The sequence below is a fragment of the Rhea pennata genome, chromosome 1 (assembly GCF_028389875.1).
Source record: "Rhea pennata isolate bPtePen1 chromosome 1, bPtePen1.pri, whole genome shotgun sequence".
NCBI lineage: Eukaryota > Metazoa > Chordata > Aves > Rheiformes > Rheidae > Rhea > Rhea pennata.
In genome coordinates this window covers 53,276,615-53,289,581 of record NC_084663.1, presented here as the reverse complement: position 1 = coordinate 53,289,581, position 12,967 = coordinate 53,276,615, and the positions used below count along the sequence as shown (strand labels likewise).

General features: G+C 41.5%; 1 protein-coding gene across 2 annotated transcripts; it reads right to left on the bottom strand.

Moving 5' to 3' along the window:
• Positions 1–4,696: 4,696 nt before the first annotated feature.
• Positions 4,697–12,952, bottom strand: DDX47 (DEAD-box helicase 47). Of its 2 annotated transcripts, XM_062586640.1 has the most exons (12): positions 12,839–12,952; positions 12,156–12,249; positions 10,524–10,712; positions 9,773–9,844; positions 9,167–9,285; positions 8,609–8,680; positions 8,356–8,472; positions 8,001–8,147; positions 7,550–7,687; positions 6,099–6,169; positions 5,446–5,575; positions 4,697–5,352 (listed from the first exon to the last, which is right to left on the bottom strand). In XM_062586640.1, exons 1-12 carry the CDS (start codon positions 12,935–12,937, stop codon positions 5,230–5,232), a joined length of 1,371 nt encoding a protein of 456 aa, XP_062442624.1. In that variant the 5' UTR covers positions 12,938–12,952; the 3' UTR covers positions 4,697–5,229. The 2 variants fall into 2 exon arrangements, with proteins under 2 accessions (XP_062442624.1, XP_062442630.1); XM_062586646.1 differs by lacking the exons at positions 4,697–5,352; positions 5,446–5,575; positions 6,099–6,169 and adding an exon at positions 6,421–6,722.
• Between the last annotated feature and the right edge of the window lie 15 nt (positions 12,953–12,967).

Here is a 12,967-nt window from a genome sequence, read left to right as displayed (position 1 = left end):
TGTCAAAGCCAAGAGATTTAACTTCATAGACCTGCTTATGGGATGGGTCAGAGGCACAAGAAAAATGCACAAAGGAATTGTTACTTTCAGGAAAGCCAACATGACCAATGCAATTCAAACTTATGTAACACCCTCCCTCTACCTCATACAGATGACTTACAAATATAAAAACTTGCTCTAGCTTTCTTTACAGAGAAATATTCATAGGAAAAAAAAAAAAAAAAAAAAAAAAAAAAAACTTGGAGAGAAGGGGGGACTTAGATCAGTTTAAATGAGGAGCATGTGCCAAAAGCTGCCTTTCCTGAGAATACAGAAGTGATGGACAGAAGGAATAATCTCTGTAAGGTGGCCTGCAAAAATGTTTTTCTTCCCTCGCTACAAAAACATTTCCCATTTTCTGCAAAGAAAACCTAAAATTGTGTATTCTTTTCCTTAGAAATCCTTTGTAAACATCAAGCTCAATGTATAGTGGAAGGTAGAAGCTTTTGACAGAGTCCAACCTGGAGAGTTTATTTCAGAATGAAGCAATAGAACAGTGAATAAAATCTGCATATGGATAAACATGCTCCAACAGGGAAGATAAAAGACAAATCAGTCCTCTTCCCCCTAGGCATGCATAATTGCCCTATGTCAGCTGCTTGTCAACACACTCTAGCTTCCAGACACTTTGCTGAAAAAGCGTCCAAGGGCTTCTGAGGGGCCCGTAGGGCCTATAGTGTTGATACCTAAAGGCTGCATAGTGCTGCTGTCTCCCATTAGACAACTAGGGATGTTCTTGGCACAGCCCAGCAAATATCCCACTATGAAACATGACATAATCATGTTGAGGTACAGACCTGTGTCCCAAGGGGCTCTGGAAGCAGCAAAAAAGCACTGTTGTCATCATCCTAAGTTCCTACACTTGCAGAGCCCTCAGAAAGGGATACAGCAGGGAATACACCATGGGCTTGGCTCTATCTGCCCCGGGGCCGTTTTCTAAATGCCAGAGGAATGAAGTATCTTCAGCTCTACCTTTTAAATACTGTTATTCAGAAGGACCTTTCATAGTTGGGCAAAAAATAAGCTGTCTGAAGACTAAGAAAGTTTCTTTAAACTACTTTTTACCTGAAGCTCAGGGGGTTAACCTCAAATCTTGGAATTTTATGTCAGAAAGTCATAATCTGATTCTCCAGATTTACACAGTGATTTTTTCCCCCACAAAATTAACTGGCAAGTGATTAACAGGAGACAGTGAGAATTCAGAATCACTACAGAACTTCTTCTAGCATGAAAGCCAAATTTTTACAGCATTTGCTCTGCAACATTTATAAGACTTAACTGCTCACTTCAATGTTTACAAGAGCTCCTCACATGCCACTACAGGCAAACCACAACTTCACATCTGTGCAGAATCAAAATGCTTGGCACACGCCTACATCTTTCACAGGTCATCCAGTCAATACCATTCCTTCTTAAGTAGTTTCAAGAGCTTTTAAGTATTTAAAACTTCTTCAGTGCTTGACTAAACTGAGAATGTTTACTAGTTTCAGCCTCACTTCATAAGCTAAGTCTTTCCAGATTCTTAATCACTTGGTATGCTGAGAGTTCACTCCTAAACTGAATCTTTTCTCATCAGAAGTTCATGGACTTGCTAGAAAGTCAGAGTATTTAGCTCACCCTTTTGGTCTCTTGGGGTGGGGGTGGCAGGGAAGGGGAGAAACAGGTTTCCTAGTTCTTGAGGCAAGATGTGTTCCTCAGGTAGCCCTGAAATCAGGCTGACACATCTCAGGCCACAGTCCTATGATTTTAAGCAGGTTTAAGCTTAGACTGCCAGCACAGAAAAGGCCCCCAGATTCCCTGCCTGCATGGCCGAGATCCACTCTTTCTTGCACCTCTTCTCTTCCAGCCCTTGATAGAAGGCATACAACACTGGGGAATTTATCTAGCTGAGCCCATTCCCAGACAGGTCAGTTCAGCTCAGCTTCTGCTCTGGACCACCATACGGTTGCAAGGAGTGCTACTTTTTGCTTTTATCTTCACTGATCTTGTCCTGAAATGATGATGCAATGAAATCTCAAATATTGGTTTACTACTGCTAGGGCCTGCACACCATTTCTTTTTCACCACTTGCACTAGCACTTATTTTTATTTCCCTGCTACTCCCTGCTAACCATACAATATTTAAACAAAAGACACTATATCACCATTCTTGTCTTCTTAAGGAAGTGCTGTATGTCCATGCAGTATTAGAAAATAAAACTGCAAAAGATTTTAAATATGTATTGCAAGTACATAAACAATTCGCTTTTCATTATGGACTTTGTGAAGTGCAGAGTTAAACATCTTTGAGCAATACAGCTTTTGTTGAAACCTCATTTGAGTTTCACCCACAAGAACTGGCAAGCTGTTTTAGACTCATGTCACTAAGGCCAATCCTTCACCTCAGCTCCCTGCTGTACAGGCACATGGAGACACGTGCTTCAGAACTGCTGCTCGAGAGTCCTCCTGACTGAATGAACACATTGGCATCAAATGCCATACAAAAGTATGCATCCATACATCTATCAGTATTGGTATTTTCTGAACTTCCTTCCCCAAGACAGGTCTCACTTTGTATTTCTCCCTTCATTTCTCATTAGATCAGCTACAGCTTTTGCTTTAGTTTAGCTGCAAATTCTGTTTTGACAACCAAATATATCTTTAGACACTCCCTACTTCACTTCAGTTATGTAAACATTCTCCAACTTAGTTTCTTACTGTGATTACGCCATGAGAGCTATTTCCTGCCACTCTAACTTGTTGAGATATTTTTAGTGAAACTGAACACATACCTGTGGCAGGTGAGGCATCAGTGAGAATGTGGGTGTGGGAAGACCTTTGCTTTTCCTAGGGCTAAGGGTCTAAGGGTTTCCACAGCTTATCACTCCAACCAAAGGGAGATTACCAACACTGTAAGTCACTGCTCTCAAGGAGGCTCTGCACATTTTTACAAGGAGTGGCTTTACTATCTCTCTCCTATATTATTCTTGCAGCTGCACAGGAGATGGAGAACTTTTTATCCCATCAAGGGAGAAGACAGACCTCCATAGCTGTTGCAGCCAACCACACAAAAGAGCATGGAGAGGTGCTGAAGACTTCACTAGTCCCCCATACTACCTCTAAAAGAAATTACCCTGTCCCACCTTCCCCAACAGTATAGTTGCCCCTCACACAGTTTACAAGGTTGGTTCAAGACTGACTCAAATGCATATCACCAAAGTTATGTAGCTGGAAACACCGCTGACAGATTTTTCCATACATGCAGAGCTTTAGAAGGTTTTAACACCATTTGCTGTTAGCAGACACGACCCTGTCTAACCTTTGAAATATAAGGCAGCTCAAGCATTCAGAAGGCAGGAAAAGCAGTCAGGAACACCACTACTCCTTCAGGAACAAGCGTTCACCTGTCCCTCCGTATATTTGCTCATCCTTCAATTTTCCTTCTCTGGTACATCCCGTAGACATTTCCTTCTACCCCAGGGGAATGTCATCAAATGACCTGGGAGGATTAACACATTCTCCTTAGTGAGTTTCCACCCCTGCCTCTCCGCATAAAAATGCGGATGTTCACAAGATGCACACCATCTTCCTGCATAGTAAGGATACTTTCAGCAGTTAATATGTCCACAGGCTGTACCCTTACCCACCTGCCATTGCTTCTCCCTTCTTCAGCATGCTGAAGAGGTACCAGACTTGAAGGTCGGCATTTGGGAGATTTGAGTAAACTACTACAAAAAGGGGATCAAAAAACCCCTAAAAATACTAGCACTTTTTCACACTAGAGAGTACATTCACTCCTCATGCAGAAAACAGAGATGATTTAAAAGTGTATGTTGCCCTCATTAAGAAAAACACTGCTTTGTTAAAGTGCCATGTTTACAAAACGTGTTACCTGGAAAAAAAAAGGTGGAGGTATATGCATGCATATGTTATTTATGCTAACACTATGAAAGTAACCATTCTGCTGTTCCCGACTACTCCAGAAAAAGATTTTCATTCAGATTAAAAGTACCACCAACTGAACATTCAATTTTTCATAGAGCGTAAAGTCCAGTTAGTGAGTGGTTCTAATGATCAATTTTTACGTTGGATAATCAATACACAGCTTCTCACTCTTCTCTGCTCACCAAGAAAATAGCCAGTATAAATGTTTATATTGCTGGGGGAACTAGCACTATACTCCTGGTCTGATATGAATAAAAGTACATTTATCCCATTCTTGCAAGTGTATACTTTATGACATTAAATTCAGCATAAGATGTAGACAAAACTACCTGGGGAAAAAGTAGGATAACACAGAAAGAGCGTTTATAACTGTTATTCCTCAAGACCCAGCCCACATGCTTGACTATGTAAATACCACCCTCTCGTGTTGGTTTTCAGGTACTACAAGAATCTGTCATGTACACACACACACAAACACAAAAAGGTCTTCCAGGCTTCAATCATTCCTTGACCTTGCCAATCGCTCCAGACTCTGAACCCAACTCCAGATAGTGAATGGCTCAATTCAGCTATAACAGGCTTACTCTGTTCTGGGCCACTTTTCAGCCAACACAGAAGGTACTGATGTCATGTCTGAATCACTGAGAAGAGTGACCTAAGATGACAATTTTCTGGCAGAGCTGATAAATCTTCAAAGTGAGAATGGGTCAGTGATAGGACAAGAAAAACCAAGTAGCTTTAAAATTAAGCAAAATATATTTGGAGTTCTCCACAGAACATGTTCTTTAACTAAACCAAGGGCATCACAGGCGTGCTGCTGAAACAGTTGCTTCTTTTAACTTTTTCGTCTCTTCCTTGTTCCGACAGGCATCTCTGGTATCAGATGCACTCAGCAAGTTGGGTAGTGAAAACAGAGGCTGCAGCAATGAGAAAGCTGCACCCACATGTCATGAACCCATACTTCTCTTCAGCACCTCTTCAGGAATGAGCTGGGTCAGACCACAGCTACTTCCAAGCTCAGAGGGGATGGTCCGGCTGCTCTGAAAGAAAGGCTGATCACATGGTACTACAACAGACCAGGCTCAGACTGTAACTAGTGAAGGCACTGCTGCAGCAGAGGATAGAAAATTGCTTTCCAGCTGGATTCCCCAGATTAATGGTACATAGTTCTGAAAAGAAAATCCACTGGATAAGGTGGGTAGACTTTTTTTTTCTTCCAATCTCCATAGCTATGAAGAGGAAGGTAAAAGTTTGTCCAAACATGAACTAGAAGGCTTTCCTTTTCTTCTTTTTCCCACCTGCCACTCTATTCCTGATACCAATAGCTTCTTCTGTGTCATCATCATCACCATCCCGAGATCGCTTCTTCTCTCCTTGCTCCCGCAGCTCCTGCAATGTAATCAAGTTATTGACCAAGAGTTCTGGCAGACAAAAAAAGTCTAAACTGCAACTGTGAGTACAGGGACAAAAGCCACCACCCACCATTCGAGCAAATCTCTGGGCCTCAGCCACACGCTCCGTCAACATCATGACCTCTTCCTCTTGCATGGGAAATGCTGGCAGCTTCTTGCCAATCAGGTGTTCAATGCGCTGGAACAGCTCTACATCATACCTGGAAAAGACAAGACAAACATCAGCTTGAATCAGCCTTCTCATGAAGGCTTCAGCTGTTTTTGCCCACAAACATTGCCCCTCATCTTCAGCCCACAAGTACTGTTAGTTTGTGCCAATGGTCCTAAAAGGAACTCTACTTGCATCCAAAGGTGCCATCCTCAGTGACAGTTTCACTGACTTGACTCCTTTCAGAACTATTTGGTAAAGACTTCCTTTAAAGGAATACTTCAGCATTTATCAAAAAAAGTTCCTTATTTAATCTGCACCATGTATTGCATAACATATGTAAATTTTTATAATCAAGTATTAAACAATTAGCTTTACTAGTTACATGCCTGCTTCTAAAAATTTATCTTAAATCTTCCCCCTGTCCCAGGCTTTGAATGCTCTTTGCTTTAAATAAATATAACCGCTGCCTCAAAACATTAAGTAGTATTTCCTTCTCACCTAGGATGAGATCAGGTATGATCTGCTCTGAGTTACAGCAGGGAAAAATAAATCCACCATGTTCTAACACTTACTGCGTGACAAAAGTGATAGATTTGCCAGATCTCCCAGCTCGAGCTGTCCTCCCCACACGATGAATGTAATCCTGAAAGCAATTTTCTTGATAAGCAATAAGATACGCACATCAAACATACAAGACAGGTCCCAGACAATCTGCCATATTATTGTTTCTTCAGGAAAGAGGAGCTTGGGGACAAAGCAGGGCCACGCTTAAATACTTGGAGTTGTGTGCAATATTAGGATCTGACAGGATGCTCGTTTGCAGAAGCATATTTTGGTTTTAACAGTTGCCCAAATTCGTTCTTTTTCTAAAGAAGAGATGTCACCTGACGGTTCAAAAATGGAGGACAGAAGTGATAAATGACTAATGGAACTGTCACTTCCTTGGGAAGCTAATATTTAAAACAAAAGTGGACCAACATCTCTATCTTCAGCCTCAGCATCCAGCACACTTTGTTGTCTGTCTTCTAGATATTATCTGGAACTGTGGAAGGGAGGATGAATGAGAAGAGTTTGGAAACTTCTGGTCTATTGAGCTTTCTATTTAAATGGTTCTAGGCTGCTTTTCAGGTTTTATAATGCATTATGGAAGTTAAGACACTCTTCTTCATGCAATGTATGTGGCTGTCACTTAAGTTCTATGAGAAAGGGAGAGAAGCATTCTATGAGATAGTTAATCTGGAAGGAAGTGCACTGAAACAGTAGCACATCATTCATGCTGCTTCCCCTAATTATAATTTACCTTTTGTCTTTTTACATTGACAAAAAGAATGGCTTCAGAACAGCTGCACACTGACTTCTGTTTACAATGCATAGTACCTTCAACTGTTATAAGGAACAGCAAGCACTGAACCGTGTGTCAATGGTGTGCTTTCTGAACTGGGTTGAGAAACAACCAAAAAAAAATACCTAAAGTAATTCTATACAAAGTTTCTTCCTCAAAGTAAAGTAACTCACATTTTTCAGTTTGCTGTACTTTTGTGATATGAAGGTGAAACAAAATCATCTTTCTTGAGCAAATCTTCATTGAACTTAAGCAGAAAAGCTTTTCTTCTTAAAAAGAAAGAAAAAGCTTAAAATGCTAAGGTGGAACCTGAATAATGAGAATGAAGATAACTATCTGAAACCAGTACTGAGTTAAACTATTTTCAAAATCTGGAAGCCACTTAGTATGATACAATAGAATACATTTCTCCTTGGAGCATGCAATGACACAGAGTCTGTTCCCCTCCTCCCTACTTATGGGATCAGTTCTACAGTTCAGATCAGCCCACCTCAAATTGAGGTATTAACTCAATCACAGAAGCTGCAACATATCTGTCCATTTACAAAATTATGAACTAGACTTCCAGCTAGCAAAACAGAGAAAAGTAAAATCTTTGTTCTTTGGTGAGATTCAAGACTCAATACTATGCTTCCTATTGACAGGAAGCCCTCAGTCCCCACCCCACACAGAGCAACTCACCTTAGAGTGTGTAGGAATATCAAAGTTTATCACCACATCTACATGTGGAATGTCCAGACCTCTGCTTGCAACATCAGTAGCCAGCAAAATAGACCGTGCTTTTGCCTTGAACTTGTTCAGGGAGCCCAAGCGTTTATTCTAGAAGAGAAGACGACAAGAATCAAGTAATCCTACAAAAAAAGGAAAGGGAACATATGCTTCCAGTCTGTATGCTCTTGCTGAAATACTGTTACAGAAGAACTGGGGAAAGGGGGGGGGTAACCCTCAAAAACCTTACTTTTCTAATGCTTCTGAGCTATTACAGAAATTAGTATTCACATTAGATTAAGTTCTGGGGGCTGGTCCAGTTTGGATTAGTCCTCCTGCAAGGCAGCTGTGACCTAGTACGGCACAGTCCATTTCCCAAATCAGGTATCTCCCGTCTCATCTAGACTGTGGGGTATGCTCATACCTGACTCATCTGCCCATGGAGAGGGATGGCAGTGAACCCCAAGTTGCGGAGCAGTAGAGCAGTCCTCTGAGTATTGTTACATGTACTGCAGAATATCATGAAAGAGTTTCCAGCCAGTTCATTCAGGATATAAACCAAGTAGCTGTCCTATAAAGAATCAAGGCGAAAATAAAAACAAAAACCCACAGACAAAAAAAAAACCACACACACAGAAGACAATCACATATGTTACATTTTACATTAAGATAATGGGAAGTTAAGTACAAGCCAAAGAAGGTATCAGACATTTGGCAGAGGAAGAATGACAAGACAGTCAGAAAAAGGGGTGTGTGTATGTGTGGGGAAGTGATATTACCTTGAATCTAGAGGGGATGAAAATATAGTACTGCTGTAGCTTTTCAACTGTTTGATATTTGGAAGAAACAGCACATTTAACAGGATCCTTAAGAGCAGCACGCTGCAGTTTTTGTACCTGCAAATATCAAAGTAAGTTACTACTATGTGGACAGAGATCCTTTCACAAAGCTATTCCTAGATGTGTTCCCACCTGTATCAGGCAGCTACTTGTCAGTAGAGAAGTGAATTAAAACAGGGTGCTCTGTTCTCACCTTTTTGGTCATGGTGGCAGAAAACAGGAATGTCTTCCTGTCTCGAGGAATCACTTTCAGTAACTTATCCACCTGGAGAAAAAAAACAGAAAGGGAAGTACTGAACACAACAGCAGTGGAGACATAAGTTCCCTCCAAGTATAATCATCATTCAAATGAGGAGTGCTGCATGCGTGCAATTTAGAGCTCACGCAGGAACAGTAGCCCTCCAAATTTCCCCTCCTCTAAAGGGAGGATGTGGGCTGATACTATGCTAACACTTGGACTGCAGGGGTCAAACAGTGCCAATAGCAGGCGACATACCTGCAGGAAAGCATGCATTGTCAACACAGCTACTGTACAACACAACGTCAGGCACTTTGGAGAAACTTCAGAAACAGTCTGCCCCCTACAGGTCTGTTAATGCTCTGCAGAACTCTAAATTCTCACTATAGACCTCATTGCAATTATTAGAATGTAGTCACAAGTTGCTATTAAGTTCCACAGGATGGCTCAATACAGTGTTTACTTCAAGGAACCCATATGGTTTTCTAATGGTTTCCTTTAGCACATTCCTACCTCTGTCTCAAAATCCATATTGAGGATCCGGTCAGCCTCATCCATCACTAGATACTTCAGAGCTCGTAAATTGAAGCCCTTTGTGTTCTCCAGATGATCAATTAGACGACCAGGGGTTGCTATCAACAAGATCGGAGACAGTAAATTAAGAACAAAAGCAAAAAAGAGATTCAGGTAAGAAAGAGTCATCTGCTACAGAAATGGGATTCTTTGTCCAAGACAAGCAATAGTAGATTGCTTTGGGGTAAGCACTCTTTTCATAACATACTCTTTAAGTGCTTTGAAATGAAGCTAATGGAGTCAGGCTTTTTGGAAAAAAAATGAGACTGTGAGATGTATACTAAAAAGGATGAGACCAAGGTTTTAAATATTTGGAATAGAAAGTTATGTCAAACGCAGACTAGCAGAAATATTTTGGAATGAGCTTGTAGCAGCAAGGTACTTCACTAGAAGCATTAACCAGATATTGCTGTCTTGAGATCTGAGTACTATGTAGAGGAGGTACTCTCATTCCTCCTTCAATTACAAAAAAGCTTCTGTCACTTTTGGTTTTGGACAACTACAGTATGATCATATATTCCCCATACTCACTGCACATTCACTTACCAATTATAATATGTGGTTTCTTGGCTAAGGCCAGCGATTGAGACATCGTGTCAATTCCACCCACAATAACCGCTGCAGGACAAATAATACCATGAGCCTCTTAGTTTCAGTTTAGCACAAGCTGACCCCTGTATCATAGCGTGTTCTTTGGCACCCACAAGCATAACGAAAGGCTATCTTTCTTAATGAGGATTTCCTTTATGTTTTGTCTAACACCTTGATCTTTCCAGATATCTTATGCCATACACTAGACACCCTTGCTATGTCAAACTATTTAATTTTCATGGTTAGAGAAAGACAGAACCTATTTCTCACAGCTTAATTCTTAAATTCTGCAGCTGAATTCTAAAGATTTCCACATAGCTTTTACACTTGTAAAGAATATTTGCAGAACCAAAGTAGGGAGTCTGAAAGAAATGAAGTTATAATCACACTATACAGCTGAGCTTTATCCAAATTAACTGAACAAACACTTACTATTGTGAATTTATCATGTGCTTGAGAGAATTATTTCCTACTTCCATCTTTAACTGTTCGGACATACAATGCAGAAGAGCTGCAGACTACTCCATAACAAAAAATTATGCATCACAAATACAGCTTCTTTCTCCAAGCTGATACCTTGTCACAAGCTTTTCTCACTTTGCATTCAACCTTCCATACAAATACTCTTCACCTTTTCCTTCGTACTCTAATGCTGCTGACCCTCACTCTTGGGCAAAACCGCTCCAAAAATCACAAGACTACTTACCGCTGTGGACACCAATGGAGGATCCAAGAGCTTCAAATTGCTCTGAAATTTGGAAGGCCAGCTCCCTTGTTGGCGTGAGGACAAGGGCAAATAATCGCTGAGGTGTTTCCAGCAGTGCTTGAAGAATTGGTAAAGCAAAAGCTCCTGTTTTTCCAGAACCTGTTTCTGCCAATCCAATGATATCTCTGCCTACAAGGAGCAGCAAAAAGGGAGAAAAATGTTTAAAAAATTAGCATTAGAGAAAGAAGCATTCACAGCATTGTGCAAGAAAGTACAGGAGTTCTCTAAGGTTAGCAGGAAGACCAGTCTTAGCAATTATTCAATGAAAAAAAGAAGAGATGAACAACGGTTAAGGAGAATAAGGGACCAGAACAGAAAACATCAAAAGATTTTTGTAGCATTTTTAAAGTGTGACTTCACTTGTGTAATAGTAGTAATTACAATCTCATTTCTTTTTGTTCTCCAGTACATAGGCTTTAGGTCCCAGAAAAGCTTTACTGGAATATTGCTTAAATCCTTTGGTCAATTTACACCTTATTGCTCACATCTGGATAAGCATTCCTAAACCCATTACTGTCAGTTTACCAGCTTACAAGAAAAAGGACTCCAGTGTTCAAGAGTTAGGTCATACCAGCTACAAAACCACAGAACTGCCAAACTCATGTTCTACAAGCTACTATCTCTTCTGTGCCATAGATTAAAATAATAATCTAAGACAGTTTGCACTCAAGAAAGGATTAAGACAGGAAGTCCCTGGCCCAAGAACAATATCAGATGATGTATTTGCAGGCAAGTGGGTATAATGCATCAGTAAGACCATTCTGAGCTCCTAAATTCCTAAAGCAAACAGGAATATGTTGCCACTAGGCTCCAAATTGGAGACACCTTCTATGGAATGCAATTATATTTTTTTTGAAGAGAATTTTGTATGCATACTAAGAAGGGAGTCTGACAACAGTTATGCAGCAGGACAAAGCAGACACTGAAAGTCTACTCCCATTTTAAACTAGTCCTATTACATTGTATCTCTCCTTGTGCTTCACACACACACACACACACACACTTAAATATTCCAGAAGCAGAAACATTTGTCGATTTTTTTCTCTTGTAATTTCAGAATATTTATAGAAAGTTACTGTATTTTGGTTATCATTCACTCCAGAAATTATTTTTAAAGAATTGTTTGCTCACAGCAAAGCAGCTGCGTAACCAGTTAAAGCATTTCTGATTGCAGACATATATTGCAGAGCTCTACCAGAAGAGCTACTATCCCAAGTGTCCTTGGGTATTTCACAAAGATAACGAGCAATGTTGACTAGCGGCTCAAATGATTAGTAACAATTCCATTTAATGCAGAACACCAGAATTTGGAACAGAGTGAGCACACAATAACCCATCTATCCATTCAAAAATTTGAAACTGCAGGCAATGTCATGGAAGAACTGGAATAATCCAAGTTTCATCTAGGAAGGACACAAGAATGAACACAGAGATTACTTCTATACAAAGATCTGCAATGACAAAGATGTAAGAATGCTCTTGTTGCTGCCACTTTCTTCCCACTCACAAAATTTATCCACGTACAGTTCCTGGTGCACCCTCACATTCAGATGAGGGAAGCAAGCTGCTCACCTTGGAGAGCCACTGGAATAGCCTCAACTTGGATCTTTGTTGGTGTCTTCCATCCTAACTGGTCACAAGCTTCACACAGGACATCTGTCACTCCCTGAACATTAGTGATAAGAACAAAGGAAAAGAGACATCAGCAAAGAGCCCTGAATCAAATCACTGATTTAAATAAGGTACTGCAACCAAGTCAAGTTGGTCTCTCTGACAGAGAGAATCCCCAGCAGACCCTCAATGCAAGTATACAAAAGCATAGGTTGCTCACAGTGATCTCTTCCAATAACACCACAGATCTGCTCTGAACTAGTACAGGTGACTGCCAGCAGTGACAGACTAACCAAATATTTTTTTCAGTTGATACACGCAGCTTTCCGCATGCATCTAGCTGCCTTCTTCCCTTGGGAAAGGGTGGGGGAGGACACGAGCATGGGAAAAGGAAAACGTCAGGGGAAGATAAGGTGATTTAAAATAAATACAGCGGACTGGAGAGCGCAGAGACGTGCGGCAATCCCACCTGAGCCCCCCGGACCTCCCGCAGGGGCCGCCGCCCCGCTCGGCGACACGCGCAGGGCAAACCCGCGGCGGAGCACGCTGCCGGCCCGGGCCCGGGCCCGGTACGCGGCGGCGGGGGTGCTCCTCCAGACGGCGGAGGGAAAACCAGGACAGAATCGGCTCCAGCCTCGCCTCACCAAATCCCTGAAGCTCCGCTGCTGCTGCTGCTCCTCCAGCGCTGCCACCGGCTCTAACTCCGGCTCCACCAGCTGCCCCTGCCCCTCTCCAGCCGCCATCTTGCATCGTCCCCACGACGCCGGCGCGGC

Coding starts and splice junctions, on each gene's coding strand:
- DDX47 (XM_062586640.1), bottom strand. CDS start 12,937: ATGGCGGCTGGAGAGGGGCAGGGGCAGCTGGTGGAGCCGGAGTTAGAG. Junction 8,148..8,355: donor TCATCCCCTCTAGATTCAAG/GTAATATCACTT, acceptor GATTCTTTATAG/GACAGCTACTTGGTTTATAT. Junction 6,170..7,549: donor ATATTCCTACACACTCTAAG/GTGAGTTGCTCT, acceptor AATTGCTTTCAG/GATTACATTCATCGTGTGGG.